This window comes from Lineus longissimus, chromosome 11 (genome assembly GCF_910592395.1).
Source record: "Lineus longissimus chromosome 11, tnLinLong1.2, whole genome shotgun sequence".
In the NCBI taxonomy this organism is placed as follows: Eukaryota; Metazoa; Nemertea; class Pilidiophora; order Heteronemertea; family Lineidae; genus Lineus; species Lineus longissimus.
Genome location: NC_088318.1, coordinates 11,031,937 through 11,054,115, shown reverse-complemented (window position 1 = coordinate 11,054,115; position 22,179 = coordinate 11,031,937). Strand labels below are relative to the sequence as shown.

At 45.5% G+C, this 22,179-nt stretch overlaps 3 protein-coding genes, 1 non-coding gene and 1 pseudogene across 4 annotated transcripts; 1 reads left to right on the top strand and 4 right to left on the bottom strand.

The window, feature by feature from the left end:
• Nucleotides 1-4,729: 4,729 nt before the first annotated feature.
• On the bottom strand, nt 4,730-6,383 carry LOC135495274 (medium-chain acyl-CoA ligase ACSF2, mitochondrial-like). Its single transcript, XM_064783738.1, has 3 exons — nt 6,164-6,383; nt 5,715-5,877; nt 4,730-5,381 (listed from the first exon to the last, which is right to left on the bottom strand). The coding sequence occupies exons 1-3, from the start codon at nt 6,381-6,383 to the stop codon at nt 4,730-4,732; spliced, it is 1,035 nt and encodes a 344-aa protein (XP_064639808.1).
• Nucleotides 6,384-7,071: 688 nt separating this feature from the next.
• Nucleotides 7,072-7,186, bottom strand: LOC135496416 (5S ribosomal RNA; annotated as a pseudogene).
• A 174-nt stretch (nt 7,187-7,360) lies between these two features.
• LOC135496424 (U1 spliceosomal RNA) lies at nt 7,361-7,522 on the bottom strand. The gene has a single exon (XR_010448678.1). It is a non-coding gene; the product is annotated as a U1 spliceosomal RNA (small nuclear RNA).
• Nucleotides 7,523-9,981: 2,459 nt separating this feature from the next.
• On the top strand, nt 9,982-14,014 carry LOC135495846 (astacin-like metalloendopeptidase). Its single transcript, XM_064784827.1, has 5 exons — nt 9,982-10,147; nt 10,493-10,568; nt 11,340-11,457; nt 11,939-12,123; nt 12,577-14,014. The coding sequence occupies exons 1-5, from the start codon at nt 10,046-10,048 to the stop codon at nt 12,795-12,797; spliced, it is 702 nt and encodes a 233-aa protein (XP_064640897.1). The 5' UTR covers nt 9,982-10,045; the 3' UTR covers nt 12,798-14,014.
• Nucleotides 13,925-21,915, bottom strand: LOC135495845 (alpha-tocopherol transfer protein-like). Its single transcript, XM_064784826.1, has 8 exons — nt 21,840-21,915; nt 20,789-20,968; nt 18,004-18,163; nt 17,218-17,276; nt 16,471-16,658; nt 15,459-15,569; nt 14,476-14,581; nt 13,925-14,132 (listed from the first exon to the last, which is right to left on the bottom strand). The coding sequence occupies exons 2-8, from the start codon at nt 20,946-20,948 to the stop codon at nt 13,969-13,971; spliced, it is 948 nt and encodes a 315-aa protein (XP_064640896.1). The 5' UTR covers nt 20,949-20,968; nt 21,840-21,915; the 3' UTR covers nt 13,925-13,968.
• Nucleotides 21,916-22,179: the final 264 nt, after the last annotated feature.

The following is a 22,179-nucleotide window of genomic DNA, read 5'->3' as shown; positions in this document are numbered from 1 at the left end:
TTTGGTAGTGTCAGATGCAGTTACCCATGTGGCAGAGGCGTACTCCATGATTGGTCTTACTGCCCCTATATATACTTGTCTGAGGATTTTGGTCGTGGCTCCCCAAGTCGTTCCTGCCAGCTTTTTCATCAGTGATAATTTCTTGATAGCCTTTTCCTGGATTGCTTGGATGTGTGGGTTCCATGTCAGGCGCTTGTCTATGGTTCCTCCTAGGAAGACAGTTGATTCCACTTGGGGTATTGATTGTGTTCCCATGTGAAGGTTGATTTCTTCCTTCTTCGTTGATAATGAGAAAAGGATGCTGGCCATCTTAGCAATGTTGACATCAACGAACCACTTTTTCGCCCAGAGTTCCACTTGGTTTACCATGGTCTGAGATCTCTTGATGGCTGTTGATACATATCGGCAGGCAGTCCAAGCTGCAAGGTCGTCTGCATGGAGTGTGTTGCCAATGTGTTCTTCAAAGGATGCTGTGATGGTATCGCTGTACACCAAAAAGAGGGTGGGTGAGATACCTCCTCCTTGTGGAACGCCTTCTCTCAAATTCACGAGGTTGCTGGTGGTACCATCAATTTTCACCCTTGCGCTGCGGTTGTGAAGGAAGTTTCGTAGCCAGTTGTGCATTTTCTCTTGGATTCCTATCTCGAGTAACTTCAGGAGAAGCCCTTCTTTCCAGACCTTGTCAAAAGCCTTCGAAAGATCGAAGAAGACAGCAATGACGTGTTTCTTCTCCTGGAAGGCATTTTCGATGTCTTGTGCTAGGTAGGCGAGCTGGTCTTCAGTGCTTCTGTGTTGCCTGTATCCAGACTGGGTGTGGTTAAGGAGTGATTTGCTCTCTAGATACCAAATAAGTATTTTGTTGACGATTCGCTCCATCAGCTTGCCGACACAACTAAGTAGGCTTATAGGTCTGTAGCTCTTCGGGCTTTTCTTCTCTTTGCCTTTCTTGTGTATAGGAGTGATGTTGGCCTCTTTCCATTTGGTTGGTACTCGACCAGTCTTCCAGCTGTGATTGAATATCTGGAGGAGTACGTTCTTGGCTCCGGATCCGAGGTTTTTTAGCATATCATTGGTAATCTCATCAGGGCCTGGGGCTTTCTTCATCTTTAGTTTTCCTAGGGCTGATTCCAGTTCTTGGAGGGAAATGGATTTAGTCATGCATGCGTCTGGCTTAGGTGTTGTTTTCCCTTTGATTTCTTCCATTTTCTCTCTCACCTCTTTTGTTCTCTCCCTGGTGACTTTGGTTTCACTCTCCTGTTGATAGCTGTGAGCGAGGGCGTTTGCAGCTGCTTTACCAGTCACTAGGCCTCGATTAGTTTGTAGAGTGATTTTGGCTCTTTTCCAGTTGTCATCATTCAGACTTTTGGTTAGTTGCCAAAGTTTTGGTGAGTCTTTCTCCATGTTTAGGGAAGCAGTTTTCTCACTCCAGCTAGTGCGCATTTGCTGCAACTTTTCCCGGTTGAAAAGTGCTTTAGCTTGGTTATGTTTGGTGACATTTTGGTCTGATGGGTGATTCTCCATTATCTCTCTTGCTTCACACAGTTGCTTGTGTAGGTTGTCCAGAGCAGTACTCCAATACGGCTTGTAGTCCTAACGTCTCCCTCGTGGTATTGAAAGCTTTGCTGCTTCAAGTATGGCGGAGTTAAAGACAGCTGCATTTCTGTCAACGTTTCGCTTTGAGAGTATGAGAGACTGTGCTGTCCTGTTTCAGTGTTTTGAAGAGAGGCCAGTTGGCCTTCTTGTAGTTCCAGCTGGGCGGCAGATACTGGTCTTCTGGCTTTGCTTGTTTGCCTATGGTCAAGATGATAGGTTTGTGATCGCTGCCACCCAACTGCTCGCAGACTTCCCTTTGGGTGATTTTCTGTATCTTGTCTGTCGCTATGGCTAGGTCAGGGCTGCTAGTCGATCTCCAGGCTCTTGAGTAGAAGGTCGGTTCATCGTCTGGCTGGTTTATGAGGACCAACTGGTTGTCTGTTATCCACTGTTCTACCTCCTCACCCTTTGAGTCTAGGTCCTGGTATCCCCAACTTGGTGAATGGCTATTGAAGTCTCCGACAGTGATCCAGTCCTCTGAGTCTGGTGATATGTCGTTCAGCATTGCTTTGTCAGTTGGTGAATAAAGATTACATACTGTAAAGTTATCCTTTGGTAGGATTAGACTTACAGTCAGCGACTCGGTTTCTGCTGTTCCTGATCTTCTGGTTTCTGCTGACGCGATGTTGTTTCTCACAAGTGTAAGCACCCCTCCCTTTGGGCGATTTTCTCTGTCCTGTCTGTAGGATTCATATCCTCTGATAGAGAACCGGTGTGCACTGTTGAGATGCGTTTCTTGGATGCAGCATACGTCGACTTCGTGGGCCTTGAGGAAGTGTTGGAGTTCGGTTTTCTTACGTCGTAGTCCTTCTGCATTCCATTGCATACTTTTCATCTTGTGACTAGTAGCTTTACTCTGCCCTCCCCCAGTCACATTGGGAGGTACAGAGGTGCCAGTAGCTGGTGGTGGGCCCCCTCGAGGCTGGAGGCCCGGCATCTTCGTTACCTGGCGTTTACCCATAATGACGACACCACATCGATCTAAGGTTTGTTGCATGGTTATCATCTGCAACGCGTGGACACCCGATTTCTCCCACGCCGTGTCGGCTGGTGTCCTCCGTCTTCGGTGGTTAGGCCTTGTATGGGGTTCCTCTACCCTTAGGTGGACTGCCTGTCAGGGCTCTCGGGCTCCACCTGTCCGTTTTAGATTCTTGCCTGCCAAGGCTAACGAGTGACATCTCCCCGGGTTTGTTTTTTGGAGTGTTCCTTCTCCTAGATGCCTTGCCGGCCAAGGCTGATCGAGCGGCATCTGCCCGGGTTTCCATCTCCTAGACTAGTTGCCGGCCAAGGCTAAGGAGGCCAGTCTCCCCCGGAGAACTTTCTCCACTGCCCAAGGTGACTAGTCACTTGTGTGTCGAGCCGCCTGGGTGTCTAGTTTCCACTAGGCTATGCTAGTGGAGAACTAGATGGCCGTTGGCTCTAGATGAGCTCATCCGCCCTGGGTGACTAGTCACCCACCTGAGACAGGTGGCACTGGCTTACAGGTTACCAGTGGCAGGTAGCTAACTTGACCTGACCTGGAAGTCTAACTATAAATCTTCAGTTTCTAAACTTCTTAGTCAAGCAAAACATACTGCATGATATCAGGGTCATTAGCTTGATTTCTTTATATCAGTTGATGAACCAGTTTCTCCGTCACGATCATGACTATAGAAGTGAATGGCGACTTTGAAAAAGGAGTGTGCGACTGGCTTCATGTAGTTGGTTCTAAGCAGCGTCTCAGCATTAAAGAGAACACGGATGGAGGTACGTTTTGTCTACTTCATGTCTTGTACAATTCAAACAATCGTTCAGTCAGTCTCCTCAACAAGAGTAAAACCAAATATATATAGACATTGCAAGCTCGCCTTTCATATTTTTGGTAAGAGATCGTAAAACCGCAAATCCAGTTCGTATGACTAATTGTCGAAGTAATTCTCATTTTTCATGAAAATACCTCGTCTTCTCTACACCCGACTCTCCGGTAGATCGCGAGATCTACACCCGCGTTACCTTGGGCAAGTTGGCGGCAGATCAGTCGTACTGTCTCACAATCTCCTACTTCTTGACCGGCAGCAACACCAAGCACATCATCTTAGAGCAACAGCCCTCGGAGAAGCTCGAAGATCTTCAAGGAGAGGACAAGGATTGGGAAAAGGTTCAGCTGTCTCTCTCTGGACAGGATAAATTGGTGAATGGAGACTTTACTAGTCCGCCGATGTTCACGAAATGAGCTAACATTTAGCTATAGTGTGTCGGGCATGGCCGGTCGAAGACTTTACCAGTGGAGTAGATATTGGACTTCTGGTTGGCAATTATATGGCAAGAATACTTTAAAAGTGTTATTTAGGAAACTGATGGTCAAAACGTGATGAATTATCGCTGGTCTCCCTAGTTGTCGTATGATCTTTTATCATGCTCTTGCCTTACGAAGGAATGCTCGCGACGAGTCATGCGTACACTCTTCCAAGAAGCGCTTTGAGCATGTATACTTCGAAAAGAAGCCATAAGTAGCACCCACCCCCTCCACTAGCTACACCCGACACTGATATTGAGGGAACATGAAACAGGAATTTTCGTTATTGTGTTTATTGAGTCAACAAATTGAATGGGTGTTCATATAAACTCTACGTAGCAGGTCAATATGAATTGAGTACTCTCCTCTCTTACAGATCCGTCTGAAGCTCATGTTCAGGTCAGGCTCCTTCAGTGACATCAATATTGCTGACGTCACTTTGTCACCAAATGCCTGCGAGTAAGATGCCAAGGTACACGTATGACAGGTGAAACATCAAAGTTGCCGAAGTGGATTTGTCACTACTGGCACTTTCTTCACAATAAGAAATCAACAAAAGATTGAATCGCGACATTTCTTAGATTTCCTATTTACTTCAAGTGTGGGATTCAAGCCATGTTTCTTCATGACCACTGAAACCGGACAGACAAAATCACAATTACATGTACATGTATTTCAATGCCTTTCCGTCTGGAACTTTCTGTACGTGTAGCAGTATGTTCTTGTGACTTGTCCAAATTACAATGATGATGTGCAACAGAAGAGAGTCTACCATGATAACTTGAGCTTGAACTCATTCAAATTTTACTTGGCGAGACATTTCAGTTACCGTCGATGACGGCAATCTCGAAAGGAATCCCTCTATAATCGACACCCCTCTCTGTCCGCCCCAACCCGCTGGACAGCTTCGTCCCGTATCTTCCTCCTCTCTGTCTTCCACGCAGTCGCACCAGCCGGAAATTTGTCGAACAGCAGGACATAGTCAGGCATCGAACCCGAACCCGTCTCATCCCACTGGAACTTCTCCTTACAGTAAACAGGCACATCCTCTGCAGTTAGATCCGCACCCGACTCCGCCACAATGCACAGGCATATCTCCTCCTTGATGACAGGATGAGGAATCCCTGATGCAACCGCTTGGCGGATTTTGGTATGCTTGCGAATGACCTTCTCAATCGCCGAAGGGTAAATCTTCACCGTCGCTTTGATGATGACTTCTGATTTCCTGCCATGAATTGTCAGGTAGCCATTTTCGTCCAGGACTCCGTTGTCGTCAGTGTGATACCAGCCCATAGAATCCTTGGCTTGGCTTGTCTTCTCCTCATCTCCTAAATACTCAACGAACATGAACGGGCTCCCGACGAACACCTCTTCTTCGGTTCCAACCGGGACAATCACACCGTTCTCATCAATGATCTTTATCTCATTGTCAAGACCGATGCCTGTCTTCGCAACTTTGATATCAATGGGATCACTGAGAAGAGTCGAGCCTCTGTCCCCCCGTACTCGTTCACTGTTGGAAAATCCAACTCATAAAAGCTTCGCAACATGTCCCCACGAATCACCTGTCCTCTGGTCATGCCAACCTTGATCTTACTGACGTCCATGCCATTTCGGATAAGTCAAAGTAGCTCCGGTAACATGTACGGCAGCGTGTAGGGAACAGTAATGCCCTCGACCTCTAAACACTTGAAATAGAAGTTGAGGCCCTTCTGAGCTTCGTGTGGTTGCAGTCTTGACAGAAACGAATGTACACCCGATGCTCAGCTGCATTAGAATGGTATTACCACCGACATAAAACATCGGTCGATCACTCATCATTCTGTCGTATTCGTTTACGCCCAACCTCTTGAAGAATGCACGGAAACTATTGGTCATCCAGTGACCCGAAATAGCCACAAACTTCGGATTTCCCGTACTTCCGAAAGTACAATAGCAGCAATGGATCATGTCACTGTCAATGGTTGCCTGGTGCTTCAGCATCCTGTCCAGATCGCCATCTTGTATTCCTGTGAATAGCGTAGTCCATGGTACTGTGCCAGGGTAAGAATCGGCATCGGAGGAAATCATGAAGATTGTTTCGAAATGGGGCAAATCTGCTGTCAGTTTGATGGTCCTTGTTTCGCTAAACCAGGTATCATCTCCGCCAGAAGGCGGTAATTCTCATCCTTGTCACCAGGAAGTGCAATCAACCAGCGACTTCTGGTGTGATTCAGTACAAACTTCACTGAATCACTGGATTCAACGCTGACGTGGAACCGAATCAAGATGGCACCGGTCCTGGCCATTGCATACTCACAGATTGAGTACTCGAGTGTGGGCAGAGAAGGGCCACCCTGTCTCCAGTCTGCAGACCTTTGCGTATCAACCCTGCGGCCAGCTGCTCTGTCTTGTTCTTGAAATCACCGAATGGGATTGCTTGTCTTGGCTTGTCGACAACCAGGACCACTATTCCCTCCTTGTCGGGGTCGGCTGCTCCACGAATGTCGAGCAGCTCAGCAGGCGTGTATTGCATGGAATCAACGCCCCACGATGGGGACTTGTAATAACTTCGAGTCAGCTTTGAAATTGAAGAAAGCATACTAATTCAAGTCCGGCCTGTAGCTGTACATTCTCCGAACAAGTGATCAAATGTGATTTATAAGCCTGAGTATATATTGACAAGGCCGGGTCAACGACTAGGCGACCGACAACCTGATAATATCAATAAGGTTAACGAAAAAGAACCTATACGGCACTTCCTAAATCGCTTGGTCGATGAAATGTCGCAATGTAAGCTTACACCTTTTTATATTGTCCACCCTTACATGTATGATTTGATAAGGTAAAGTATTGAAACAACTGATCGATGACCCATACTCGACTTGTTCAAGAGGACGTGGACATTAACTTCATGAAATGCCCATTGGTCCAGAACTTTTGCTCTACAATGAGACATGCCATGGCATTGAAAAGTGCTAAAGGCAGCAGCTGCATCCCAGCCTTCTTACTTCAGGTCGGCCTCTGTCTGGCGACCACAGAAATTCCTGGCGACTTTGGTTTAAAGGGAGTGCACAGTGACCTAGGGTTACATGTGGTACATTGGTGCATTAAAGAATTCGTTACACAATCGGGGCTTTTACCACGTAGCCTACATTCTCATTTCAACAATCGTAGAAGGGAAAAAGAAACACAACGATTGGGACATGAAGAGAAAACTCAAAAGTCTACAAAACGTAGTATTCCGAGGCGGTCACCTACCACGTAACCACGTTCGACGTTGCTTTGCTTCGGTGATCGGACGAGAACCGTTGTTTTCAACGTGATATGGTCGTAGACTTTAGAGGTTACTTATGGTATCACTGGGCCTACTATAACGCGTCATATTTGGGGTCCGAAGAATGATGTATGCCTACGTGCAGTGTCATTCCCGACAATCGGCCCCCTTGATAACCGAAAGGTAATGTCTTAAAGGTAGCAATAAAAGAGGGCCTTTTCTTTCTTTTGGATTGTAAGGGTATAGCGCATACGCAGTCACCCCACTACAATGCTGAAACCGAGTCACCCACATTTGGGGTAATCGCAAGTGTCAGCCCAACCGAAGTGCAGTGGAAAGGCCTCGCCCCGGGAGAACGTCCTTTATGGTCAACATTAAATCCTGTGCCGGGTAAGTATGCTTGATTTTCGCCGCATGCGACCGGTAAGATCACGGTAATTTCATTCTTTCCGTGGTTTTTGAACCCCAAAGGACACCGTTTGGAACGCCACACAGGAGAACGCCTCTTCGCAAAGGCAAAGCTCGACACAGCTCATGTATTCTCATGGTGGCCTTCACCGACGAATGCGTATGTTTGAATATACGAAATTACGATTTCGGCCACATTTTGTTCATTCATACTCACTTGAACAGCTTCGTCGCATTGCAGACGTGGTTGGGGCGCCCATTACACGACGGAGTCAACCCGTACACATACAGTTCATGCATAGGCTCGCACTGAAACGGAAACGGACGCACATTCAAGAACTGCACGCGAACCAACATCGGAAGAAGAGAGTGCCGACTGGACATCAAAGACGCCATCGGTTGGCAAGGCGTTTCTTCACTAGGGACGTAGCGTGACGTCACGAGCAGACTACTCCGAGGCTCCCTGACGTCATCGGACACGCCTGTGCCATCTCCCGAATCAAAACAGAACTAATGTGTCTAAAACGTCATCGATTGGCATGACGTCACCAGGGTTATGACGTCACGAGGACTGACGTCACTAGCAGCAACTTCCAGGGCAGTCTGAACTCAAAAAGCGTCCTAGCGTTGAGGGTCTGTGATGTGAACGTCGCTGGTAGGCCTACGCAGGTTGGGAACATGAGCCATATTGGCTAGCTATGCAGCTGCGTCTTTCTGAAGTCGGCCTTGGTGTTATGGGATGCTTACTTGGTGATTTTGGTCAGCTGCGTATCCAAGAGTCTGGCTGTAATAGATTTATCCAAGCCTGTTAAACCTTGAAATTTTCGTTCTGGCTGGTTGTGAATCTGTCTGATGGGTTGACCGACAAAAAGACTGTCTCGTGAGCCGACTGGCTTATTCTGAATCCTTCTGGCAAGTTGTCTGTCTGAAAGGTTGTCTCTTCAGTTGACCAGCTCGTTGTGAATTTGTCTGACTATGGACAGGCTATCAGGCTGGCTCTTCCGCTAACTGACAGGTTTTGAATCTGTCTGATGAGTTAAAAAGGCGGAAAGACTGTCTCTTCAGTTGAATGGCTGTGAGTCCGTCTGATGAGTTCACCGGCGGTAAGGATGTCCCTTCAGTTGACTGGGTGGTTGTTAGTCTGTCTGATGTGTTGAGCGGGTGAACACCACTCATTCAGGTAGGAGAGATGACTGTGTCATCAATGATTGATAAACAGACACTCGCGCTGGTAGTGATAATATCTCTGTCCCGGGGGTTCCATCTTTCTTAAAATGCCATACTCGCCAACATCAGACCAACTGGAGTGCATGGTGCTTCCGCGTATTGTTAGAAATTGGCGTTAATGGGGGTATGTCCAATGTCGCAGATATGGGGTTTCATGGTTGGGTGCAGATCTGCGCCGTTAGCCATTTAAGGGTTAAGGTTGTGACATTGTCTTTGATTGTAATCAGCGCTTCGACGAGTGGAACATGTACTCTACTTCCATGTTGTGAAAGTCTCTGCTGAAACAACAAGCTTCATGTTCCGCCAGTCCATGCTATTCTTATAATGTGACATAAGATGCAACCTGGTCAGTATCTTAATGATGGGCTCCGCATACTCCCGATTCTTAAGGATGGAGGATGAAGGTCTCTGGCATGGTCTCAAGGCATCCTGAGATACATGTTTTTGATACCCCTATCTCGTATACAAAATATCGAGAGCTGGAGTATATTGAAAAATCACAGGTTATGTCAGGATGGGTAAGGATGCTCCGAGGGCCGGGACGCGCTTATCCACGTTCACACCTGCAGTCTGGTTGGGACTTCGCAAAATACTGATTTGGTCAATAAGAGATTATTTGGGATGAATTGTTCCAGGAATATTTTCACGACGAGATCTGCAGGAAATTTAAATTTTAAATTTTAATTTCCAACTTGGGCATAAGATATGTTGGTTTTCCACTCAAAAACAGCTGCCAGCAGGACCGCAACTTCTCCAAACAGGATCACTGAAAAATCCTTAAACTCCAATAAACAATGCACAGGCCTGCTGGAAATTCACAAGTCATGTCCAGAACTGCCTCGCAACACTGGCGATAATCGTTACCAGAGGTCAGCATTAGTTTGGTACGACAAGGATGGCGGCGCATGGTGTCAAGCTCCTGGCTTGGTGAATCCGCGCCCAAGTTGTCCCTTCAAAGTTAAGCTTCCTGGCGAGACGATCAGTACTGTAACAGCCCACAAAAATGGATTTCACAATAGCTGGATACTTAACCTGTGCATGAGACAGGGCAATCGATATCATTGCATGCGTTCGTTATAAAACGACGACGCCAATATTTGTCTCAATTTTTATTTCAATAGACTTTTCTCTATTGTACACACATGATGTCTTTATTTTTCGTAACACTGCAGCTGTATCAATCAATCTTGAATGCTGAATAGATTAAAGAATTGTTGACAACAGAAATGGAACTGCATTGAATTATCGGATTAACCTGAATCCGTTTGAGTCGAGACAACTCAAAGATGCGATCTGGATTTACCAATGTGTGGCGGTTTTTATATCAGTGGATAGGTCTTGTTCTCGTGGTTGCGGCAGTGGATGGCACCCCTAATCGGAGGTCAATGGTGAGTTTACCCCTTTTTTCAAGTTGACGCACCTATGCTGTCTCTGCAAACGCAAAAGGTATGTATACCCCTTCAGAGTCGGCCGTATACGTCGTCAGCGCAAACTCGTGAATAGAAATCCAACCCCAGATGACATAATTGGTCAAATTGGTATGCAACATGCCCCGCGCTGACCAAATTGATACTACGTTGGCGTTCAATTTCTCACTCCTGAATACCACATAAAGATTATCACATCGCGTCAGCCTCACAATTGTCGTCAACTGGCCATACAATGGTCACTTTCTGATAGAACGGCTCTTACCCGGCCATACAGTAATTGGACGTGACCTTGTTCTTTTTCAGATACAACGAAATGTACCGCTTTCTTTACACAAATGGCCCTACGCAATTGTGCCGTACATTTTTGATGAGTCGTTTGGTAAGTCAAAAAAGACAGCGTCCTATAAAAGTAACATCCCAGCACGTAACAATTCGTTTAGAGTCTTTTAATTTCAATTTATTTGTTTTTTGTTATTTGAACGACTCGGGTTTGATAGATACATAGGACATCTTTGTTACATACCGAGCTAGAATCGATTCGTGTATGGCTTAGAACATAGACCAAAGTCGCTGGGCGTGTCTTTAGATGTCGTAACCATGGCCAGCCAGGCATTTTTGCAATGTCTGGTTGTGACAGTCTCACCGTGTCTCACGAACGAACAGTCATATCGCCTTTCGTCTGCTGGTTGTGGCAGTACAGTCTAGCTGTATCTCACTAAGAGGCGGCACTGTCTCCTGTTGCCTATGGCCATGACATAGAGTAGCCTAACATGCCTCATAGTGTCTAAGCGGTGTAACTGCCATGCCTCCTTTTGTCTGGTTGTTGATTGTTTCACGGACTATGTCCTCTCTGGTCCGGTTGTGACAATCTTGCAGTGTCGTTCGGTGGACAGGAATCTCTCATTTTGTCTGGTTCTTACAGTGATTACAAAAACAGCTCTTGATCGTTTGGTGTGTATGCAACGATCATTTTACGGTCAAATCCTAGGGGAGGAATAACAGAACTACCATCTTCTCCGTTCCCTATGTAGATTCGCGCTGGATCTGCATGAAAATAAGGCTTTTGGTTCAGCTAAATATGTCGCTGATTTTACGCATTTCATCTCGGGGAGTTGGTCAGTATACAAGACACCCGTTTTTCTTTATCCAGACATTTCGTTAAAAGAATACGTTGATGAAGCGATGAGATATATTGAACGATGTTCCTGCGTTGGGTTTGTAAAATGGACGGATCAACCAAACCATGTGAAATTTGTAAGCCGACATGGGTAAGATAATATCGGGAAATTCAATAATAAGTAAATAATCAATTTTTTCTCTGGGAGTTCAGAGCTGAATAAGGTATCATTTTGTTCGTCTTGGTAATGTATTTACAATCAATAACATTTAGTATCTGAGTTCAGGAAACTTTTACCAACCCTTTTGAAAAAGAACTTGAGTTTTTGAATTTCTAAGTTCCGAATCTTAGCCTTTATGAATTCTTGCTAACATGTATCGCAAAGACCACATAACGCTAGAGCTTGTAATCCTGGGAATGCCCTCCGTTAGCAGAACACCTTCACAATCTGTGACAGTGATTTTTGTCCCAAAGTGGTCATGCATTTCTATGCAAGTCAACCAGGACAGCACTTGTCAGTCCGAAGCATGTTCTTAGCCATTCCACGCATTGTTAGCGAGTATGAAAGCACTTTATCAAAATATCGATTTATTTCAAAATTCCTATAAATAAAATCTATCTGGGCCTTGTAGGTGCTCCTCCGATGTAGGGATGCAGTACATGAAAGATTCTCAAGCAGTTTCCATCGCCAAGAGCTGTGCGACTGGCAAAGGTGTGGTAGTGCATGAGCTGATGCACGCGCTGGGGTTCGTCCATGAACATCAGAGACCAGACAGGGACGAGTATATCAAAATATTAAAGTCGAATATTAACCCAGGTATAGGTCTTTTCATGCCTTACAATCACCTGAAATAATTGTGGAAATGTTATCGGTAGCAATGATTTCATATTTATTCATTTATGGTAAGTACCATAAGTACTGTAATTGGTTTCTTAGCCGCTTTGAAGACTGGTGCCGTCAAATTCCTCGTAACTGTAAAACCGTCCAGAAGCCGATCCGCCCTGCGATGGCTGCGAGCCCTGTCGAAAGTGCTTGCCAATAAAGCAGCGTGGATAACCATATTTGATGTGTAGTCATCAGGTGCACAATAATCCCACATTCACAGAAGGACGTTGAGTGGGAACACTGATTACTGTTATCATCCCTTGATATATTGTTGTGACAATCATGTTGTTGAATCTTCCCAAATTTTACATACGGCGAGTCCCAGATGGAGGTGAAGCAAGATACAACTGGGTGCGGGCCTCATCAATGTCTTTGTTCTTTCAGATTCGAGGGCCCAGTTTCGTCCCAGGACAGACCTGAAACTCCTTGCCGCCTACGACCTCGACTCGATCATGCAGTACCCCGAGAACTTCGGCGCGAAGAAGAAGGGAAAACCAACCATCACCCAGCTGGTCGATCGGGACAAGTATAAAATCGGACAGCGAGACCATTTGAGTGAGATTGATAAATATGAATTGAACAAACTTTATTGTGACACAGTGTAATACAGGCAATAGAGACGTCACGAAAACGGCTATTTACGTATGCCTTTACGTGCAACGTCATGCCCTCTATACATGGGTTGCCTCAAACTAACTGAAATATTTGGGAAGTAGCAGTTTTTTTATCATTATATAATAATATTATGAGCAAGCTGGAGATGAAAACTCGGCCCTGTACCTTCCATTAGGTGATGTAACAACATACGTTCAAATGTATAGAAATACCTGGTACAGAGCATAGTCTTCAACTACAGATATCTAAGTTCATCACATGTATGTGTCTTTCGTGAATATGTTGGACTACATTCGATTCCGTTGAATCCGCCAATCCGTTTTTTCGACGGTACATGTATAAGTGGAGGAGTACATGTAATCATACAGTGTGATGGGCTTATGAAATCACTTCGACAGAGACCACGGTGGCTAAGGTATCGGTTGACCGAAGAAAAATACGTGTTTACCTGGAGAGGAAAACACGACACAAAAGAAACATATAAAAGATTAGTTCATTCTGAGGGGCGTAAGGCTCGCATTTATTATTTTTATCCGATTGTACCCCTCCAACACTGTAATGGGAGGGCCTTGTTTCTATTGTGTTGCAAAGGTAAACCAATACCTTTTAGTACCCACCGTGGAGACACTCGGTGCTCCCTGGTAAACTTTCTGAGAGTTTCATCTGGCCGCGCTGAGGACAGGAAACGGCCGAGTTACCAGTATATCAGTCAGGCAAGGATCCCTGAATTGTGAATTGTCAGCAAATCGGGTAGTTTCGCGCTCACACCCGAAGATTCGACTACCGCTTTAGTCTTGGATTCTAAGCATAACCCGTGTCATTTTCTTAAAATAGTCTATTTCGACGATGATTTCCCAAATCGCTTTATTTGTGTAAGGTTTAGCAAGATATCGCACCGGGATATAGCACATTATTTTTACTCGTTCAGAAAAATGCGGTACGTAATGTCTATTCGGCCACGTGTCGGCACAGCCAGATCGAGCTATCTTCTTGAACTCCCCGATAGCTACGCCATTACATAATATATCCTCAGTGGCATAATCGAATCGAGGAGTTTCCATGGTTTTTCGCCTGAACTGGCGACAACTCGCCGTTCGGGGATTCTGATTGCCTGACTGGTACATCCTCTATTTGAATTGTCACAGTCTTGCCACCAGGCTTTTATTCCACGTTCAGCTTTCTGAACGATCCGACCATCCCCCAACTGTCCGCCTCCAACTTCTCCTCCGACTTGAGTGTCTTTGGCATCTTACTCTCGTCAAGGTAACACTCGTTCATGGCTATCACCGCATCTCTGTTCGCAAGAACGTATTCTTTCCAGGATTCTGGAAAAGAAGGAAAACTTGAAAATATAGCAGATGTGTAGAAAACCAGTAGATATTAAATCGCAAGCGCCGTGCATGCGAGCAAGTTAAGATTATGACCACTGCTACATGTACCTGTATGTGCGATGACCACCGCAAATACGGGGATTAAAATCGCTCGTTTGCGGGCGCTTTGGATTGTAGGCCCATGCAGTCGTTACATGTACGAGTTCATGTACATGCATGTCAATTACTTGTACATTGTATTACCATAAATAAATACATACTGTATATACCACTAGTGGGGCCTACACGTAGGCCTAAAGTTATTAAATATTGTCTATTACATTTGTTACTGACTTACGGATTTTCTCGTCCAACGAACCGGCTGTTCCATCGTACTCTTCTGGTAAAATCGATTTGGGGAAGTACCTGTGTAATGACTTGGGACTGTTCGCGTGGTTGTACATCTGAAATCAAAGATATACTTTAAAAGCTAAATAGCTGAGCTTTCCCGCAAAACTCTTCTGTCGACACCTGTTTTTCTATTGTTGGTCCGCGAAGGGAAGTCTTGTCAACTGTTATTCTAACCGAAAGTAAACCAAAGGTACCAAAATGTCTTCAATGCATGGGTTAGGGTGTCGGGCTGGGTAAAGATCCTCGATTGACCAATCGTACCCCAATCAATCTAAACATGTATCACCGGCCGATCAGCTTGCATCTCTGCCCCCAGTATGCACCCTACTCCGCCGAGGCTGACGAAATGATATGTGGGGCGGGTCAGCGCCGCCGGTCTATCTGTACTCCGTCATGCCGAGCTCAGCTTGATCAACCCGTGATTTTGCCATTAGAGGGACAATATCGGCAGCAGCTAAGCAGGCACGATAAAGTTACACAAAGCCGCAAATAGGGGTCTCTCACATCTCACGGTAGGTCGAAATGATTCACGCTTGTACGAGGGATATATCTGGTGTTAAGTCAGACATAACCAATGGCCCTTACTGTGTATAATAGTCACTTGAAGATGGCCAAATTAGCCCCTCGCCTCCTGCCTATAGTCCCCCTTTAAGCCTCTATAAAAATAGCTTTGCTGCGCAAAGGCGAACATCTTCGCTCTTCGCTTGTAGCCCGGCTAGTATCGAGACTTCAACGAAAGATTCACACTTTGCTGTATCAACCGGTGTAAAACCGCGCGAATATCGGTATGATTAACAATACATTGCGATTTTTTAATGTTACCCGAACTTCCCGTCTTACTCTCAGTGCCAGACATACATGTATATAGAGATCATTATTTTTATAAGGAAATCAAGCTTTATTTGTAAAATAAGTATTTTTATTTCTCACCCTGTCTCTGATCTTCTCCTTCATGAACATCTTAAAGATACCCAACACTGCACTCAGGGCAGTCGGCATGTTATAGAAATGCATTCCCTTGTTTCGGATTGGATAAGCATCCTGTAAGAATAAGAAACTTTCAAATTTGAACATGAATTGAAGTCGCGAGGTGCACACATGTGCAACGACAGCCAGCCATTTTGACGAGCATTTAAAAAAAGTTAAGATAAGATAAGACACGAATACGCTCACAGCAACTTCGAGTCAGTCATATCAGTAGTTGAGGTGCAGACAACTTGGTCGGCCGTGTGGTGCCGTTGCAGTACTTAGTGTGTGGTGTAGTGCAAAGTCACTGACACCATGCTAGTCCGTGGCGAGACCAACTGAGCATTCTGTACAGTAGTCCATCATGCCGCACTGAAAAATCTCAGGTGGGCAATGGCGTATATGCATGGTACTCTCTGTGTCCAACATCGCGTCAGTTTTGCTGTGTGGATGTGACACTTAGAGGACTACAAAGGCGGGAACCTCAAGACTGCAGACCTTCCTCAACCAGCTCTTGAGATACATCTTAAACATCTGATTGGAGGAAGGAATCACAGACACTGCACCTGTGAGGGTGAGGAAGTCGGGCCGATAGAACTGCAGATCCTACGGAGGAAGTGGAAATGTCTCGGCCATGCACCCCCTGATGGGAAAGCCCGGGAACAACAACCAATGGCATGCATTCGGGTGGAATCCGCAAGGAAGACGACGTCCAACCCGCCCAAGGACCACTTGGTGACTTCTCAAGAACAGGAAGCAAATGCGATGGACACACGTTTCGAAAGATGCTCAGAAAAGGAAGAAGTGTAGGAATCTTGTTGGCGACATGTGATACCTTTGGAGAAGAAGGCTGCAAGTCAAGTAAGTCGTGATACTCTTGCCCTCAGGTTTGATTAGAATGCTCTTGAAATCAAAGGGTCTTCGAACGCTTATATCGGAACCTGCAGTGTTTTAGAACATTATGATTCGTGCCTACCTGCCAGCAAGATACATAATCCCTAATGGTGTCCGTTCCCCAGCACGTGGCATGTGAGGCGCAGAATGTTCCACATTCAACCAGTAAAACAAAACCGTTGATCTGATTGGCCTCGTCTGCCAACAGCAGGTCAAGGGTCATGTAGGTGTTCTTCATGACGTCATCAAAGTCGTTCTCGTCGTAAAGTCCTGAAAATAATAGGTCGGAAATCTATATTCCATACATGTACTACATGATGCTATGCCGTCACCACCTCCCAATCCATGTTAACACAACCATCATTACAAACGGGACATGAGAGTCATTTTCAATTCCTCCTAAAACATACCATTCATAACCATATGGAAAACCCGCCTTGCAGTCCATGCCGATTTAGCGGCGTTGTTCGACATTCTGATGGGAAGAGACTTTGAAAGGCTGACTAACAATGCCGATGAATTAGGCTCCCCATGCACCCCTTTTTCGTCTTCATATTTGTCTTCCTCTCGAAGAGACTGTTGGGGGAGGGGAAGAGGGAGTCAAAGTCAATGCCACTGTGCATCCGGAGTGTACGATAAATCGGTATGGTTGCATCAGGGTGGTGTAATACTACGACAACTTCCTGGTTGCATTAAGTGCTGCACTACATGAGGGTAGCGACAGCTTGATCGGCCTGATACTTGTCCATAGTGGGATTTGCCTGACTGGTGAAACCTGGTAGAAAACACCAACTGTAGACACGAAAAATAACTTATGGCTGTCCCCTACCTGTTCGAACAAGGACAACCTGTCTTCCCTCCTTGTCCTTGCCAAGCGGAACAATCGTTCTGCAATGAGATAGCAATGTAACAGGAATGAATGTCCTTGGGATATCCAATCCTAAAGTTTTTTGAGGCCGTTGACTAAATAGACCAATGTCCGATGTTTGTTATGACCCTTTTTTCTGCTATCACTGATGTAGCTGCCACTGTTACTCGATTGACATAGGTTTTTAACCGAATTGATTTAAAGGGACACCAAGTAGGGCATGTGAAGGTTTGGTAGGAAAGTCATCCAGTATAAAGGGGCTGTGGCACTTCGTAACCAGAAAGATAGGTACTGCAATGAAAAGGACGTGCATTTTATATATACTGTATAGTACCAGTAGGCCAAATTAAAAAACACAAGATACATCTTGAAAACCACCTCGCAAGCATGAGTGGAAGTCACTCGTGTCAATAGTGAGTTTTTGGCAAATCTCCTACAACGCCAACGCGAACGGCTTTCCCATTGTTCGACATCGTAATCGTGAGCCCGAACAATGGGATAGGCGTTCTTGGCGTTGGCGTTTCGGGCGCATGGCGAAAACTCCCTCGCGCAATGTAGGCTATGGCGCTACAGATAGCGGTGCTTGGTGGCCATTTAAAATATTAACTTCGGCTTCGGCCACATCCGTCGCCCTTTTTGTCGCTTTGAACAGTCATTGATGATAGTTAACACGGAGATATCTGAAAATCGGTTTGGCAACAAGGGTACATGCACATGCTAATGCCCATGCATTCTAAAATCTCGTACCCTTTGTCCAACGCTTTCATCATGTTATGATCCCTTGGGTCCACATCTTTGAACCATTCCGGTAGACGCGTCCTGACATCGAGGTAGTTCGATAGTATCTTCTGAGCTCGTAGAATACTGAACTTTCCCGCCCTCAGGAACCGCAGGAGGAAGCGATCGTCTGTAAAGACATGTATGTTGAAGAAGGCTGACGATATTTTGCGGAAAGGAACATAACATAACGTATACATCAAACAACTCTCGAATGGAGACACTTCATCACACTGCATAACGTCCAACTTTCATAGTAGCGCGTAGCCTTGTGTTCTTGTTCGTGCGTTCTCGCACAAATTGACGTGACCTGGGTTTGGTCGGCGCTTCAACTAAGAATACCCCTTTTTGCCACGCCCGGAACTGCACGTTTGTTGAGTGTCAATTTCTGAGCAACTAAGCAAGGTATCGGATGGGATGATACCATAGACGAGGTGGATTTGTGTGGAACCAATGCCTCAAAGACATCTTGCTACTCGAGAACTTAGAAGTCCCTCGATCTGCAGAATTCACAGATGTTTCATACCAGCTGCAGGTGTTTGCTGACGCCAGCGAGAAGGCCTATGGTGTGGCAGCTTATGTACGGATCAAGGAAAGAGATAGCTCTCAGCTTCATACTAGTCTTCTCTTTGGGAAAGCGAGAGTAGCTCCTTTGAAGAAAGTGACTATACCGAGAATGGAACTTACAGCTGCAACCATTGCTGTTAAGAGTGCAGCAGCGGTCATGAGGGAGTTGGACTATGAGTTCGAGCGAGTGGAGTTTTGGACAGACAGCATGACAGTATTGAGATACGTCAATAATACTATCAGTACATTCCACACATTCATAGCCAACCGTTTGACCATCATCCTTGAGGAAAGCACGCCGAGCCAATGGCACTACGTTGGTACCAAGAGTAACCCGGCGGATCTGGTGTCTAGAGGATTAAAGCTCAAGAATGCCACAGAGACAGCCTTCTGGATGAACGGACCAGAGTTTCTTGCGAAAGAGGAGAGCGAATGGCCAAGGCAAGATATTCCCAAGGGACGACCCTGAGGTACGAAAGGGAACTGAAGGTGTTGTAAATGCCGCAGTGGATCTGGAAGATCGATCTTCAGGGCTAGAAGGACTGTTTGACAGAGTTTCAAGGTGGCAAACCATTAGAGGAACCGTTGCGAGGATCTTGAAGTGGAGAACCAGGCAAGCGCAGGAAAACACTTACTGTTGAGGACCTAGAACTTGCAGAGAAGCGTATCATCATGCATGAACAGGAAATATTCTACGGAAGTGAAATAAAGGCGTTGGAAGCAGGTGGAGTTGGAGGAGCTAGTTCGATCCGAAAGCTTGACCCATACATGGAGAATGGACTCATGCGTGTAGGTGGAAGATTGGGGAAAGCACCCGCTTTATCGGAGGAGCAAAAGCACCAGATATTGATACCGAAGAAGTCACCCGTGGCGGCTATAATCTTAGAGGATCTTCATCGACAAATAGGACACTTGGGCAGAAATGTAGTTCTATCACGTCTGAGGGCCAAGAACTGGATTCCAGGAGCGACCAACCACATCAAGCAGAGAGTAGCTAGATGAGTTGTTTGTCGGAGATAACAAGCCAAGGCTATGCAGCCGAAGATGGCTGATCTGCACGTAGACCGTGTTATTGGGGGTGAACCATCCTTCTCGCACACTGGCATGGACTATTTTGGCCCATTCCTCATTAAGATAGGGAGAAGCGATCATAAACGCTATGGTGTTGTATTCACTTGCTATGCCATAAGAGCCATACGTATCGAAGTGGCACACTCTCTGAATATTAGCGCCTGCATACAAGCAATTCGGAGATTCGTGTACCGGAGAGGGGCCCCTACAGTTATGCACTCGGACAACGGGACGAACCTGGTTGAGGCAGAAGCTGAACTTCGAGATGCCATCAAAGCTTGGAACAAGGATCAAATAGCTGATTATATTCGGTACAAGAACATCACTTGGGAGTTCAATCCACCGTCGGCGTCACACTTTGGTGGGTTAGTACTTTGTTTAAGACTTCCTGGACTAATTTTGTAATATTTTTTTTCCAGTATAATCGTTCAGACACGTTGAGAATCAGAATCGTTCGTAGGATCATCGTTCAGATTACGTCATTCATTCACACAGCTGCATATAGACAGCGTTACCTTCAAACTGAATGACACCCTTCGTTCATACGATAGACTCCAGATAGACACTACGTTCATCCTCAAACGATAAGGACTCTACGTTAATCGCATGAGCGTGGTTATAAAAGAGATGACTGATGAGCTAGTGTAAACGTTTGACTGTGTGTATTGTTTGTTTTGTCCAAGGAAACTTCAACTAATGTATTCAGTACCACTGCAGTGTTGTATGTTATATGTTCACGTGTTTATTAAGAGAACGCATTTTAATATGATATTCATTGCTTCGTGTTAACTTCTTTAGAACCTCTAAATTTGGACAGCACACTTCTACTACATCCAGTTTAGTTTGATTCATCGTCCTTATTCACCAGATTGCGCCTCCGCCAATTCCTGACACAAGGTTGGATTGTAGCTGCGTTTACCTTTTATTCACCACAACGTTTTTGGCTGCCAACGCATGTATTACGCGGCTTGGGGTGAACAATCAGTGTATCGGGAAGAAAGTGCTTCCTGCGTGTGTCGACAAAACGAATTCAAAGTCCGTCTCAAAGTGTTCGAAATGCGTGTTCATCGGCAAAATGTAAGCGTTTTGTCGCAACAACTTTTCGGCGTACACTTACCTGTTCTGCAATGGAAGTGTGCTTGCTGCTTGATCCAACTCCTCATTGACTCAATCTGTGACGCCCTCTCACGTGGGTCTTCCATCAGCTCCTTCCGAGCACGATCCTGCAGCTTTGAGTCCAGCGCACATACATAGTCCCCTTCGTCGCACTTGGCCATTTTGTGACTTGATGCTCAACCTTTAAGTGAAATCGGTATATACGTTTCTGTGCTAGGAGAGTTCGAAACAATACGGCTTGATAAAATGTTAGGCCTACACCCGGAAAAAACGAAAATGCGGTTTTGGGTGAAATATGTATAACAGAATACGTGGTCCATAGAGGATGTTTGCCACTCTCCATGCGATTTCGTCAGACGAGGTAACGATTTTCTCGGCATTTCAGAAAATCCGAACACCTCTCCGACCTTTCGGAAATTCCCGAATGGTTCCGAGATGACGGTGCGTTAATGTGATCTTTGCCGCAATCATGACCGAACTACCCCGTCTAGATTTTAGGTAACCATCATATCCTCCGCTCCATGCCGATCAATCAGCGTTCGGATAACGCACACAGCCGATAAATCGAGGCGACTGAATCGGCTGTTTGCTGCTGCGTGGTCATCGGCGGTTCCCCACAGCTTCGTTTCCAGTCAATGATTTTGGCTCCCGTCAAACGCACTGTCTTCTTTTCTGGCATAACGTTATTTTGCCTTCGCCTCCTGCAGGTGACAGAATTCAGGCCCAGCCTAATACACGGTCTATTGTCTTTAGACAAAGCCCACTGGCACTTTAGACCTAAATTCCCATTGTTTACTGTCTTATCAAGGCGTTGTCAGGGCGAATCTAGACAATATCGACCCCCACGAAAAAGCTTTCATGGTGATCGACAAGCCTTAACCGGCAAGGGTAGGTAAACGTGCATGTAATGAGCACTTGACCACCTTGTTGTTCTAGTATCACAGTTCTCACTGGAGAAAGGGGAAACAGTAAAGCTAATGGTTCTGACAGATTTTCGCAATATTTCTTTCGACGGATCGGACGTAAAGCTCAAAAAAGGGAAACGGACTCACGGAAATCTCCTGTCTTTCATTCAGTATGACAATTTCGTGCTGATAGATCCAGAAACACTGAACTTGAGAGACCGATAACGTTCAATAATCCAAGGCATTTCTTGTGTAAATACTCATTCATCACGAATGTCATTTTGACCATATGGACTACAATGAGAGGCTTGGTGAAAAACAAATGTTGGCTTAAAATCTATAAAGCCTTAAACATGTACATGTATTTGATAATATTACAGAGACCAAACCCCTCTATTCCGTTAAAAATATTGTCAGAAATAATATGATAAGTTTGGCACTGCTGTATATAATCGTGTATATCATAAGCCGCCGTGAAAATCCCAAA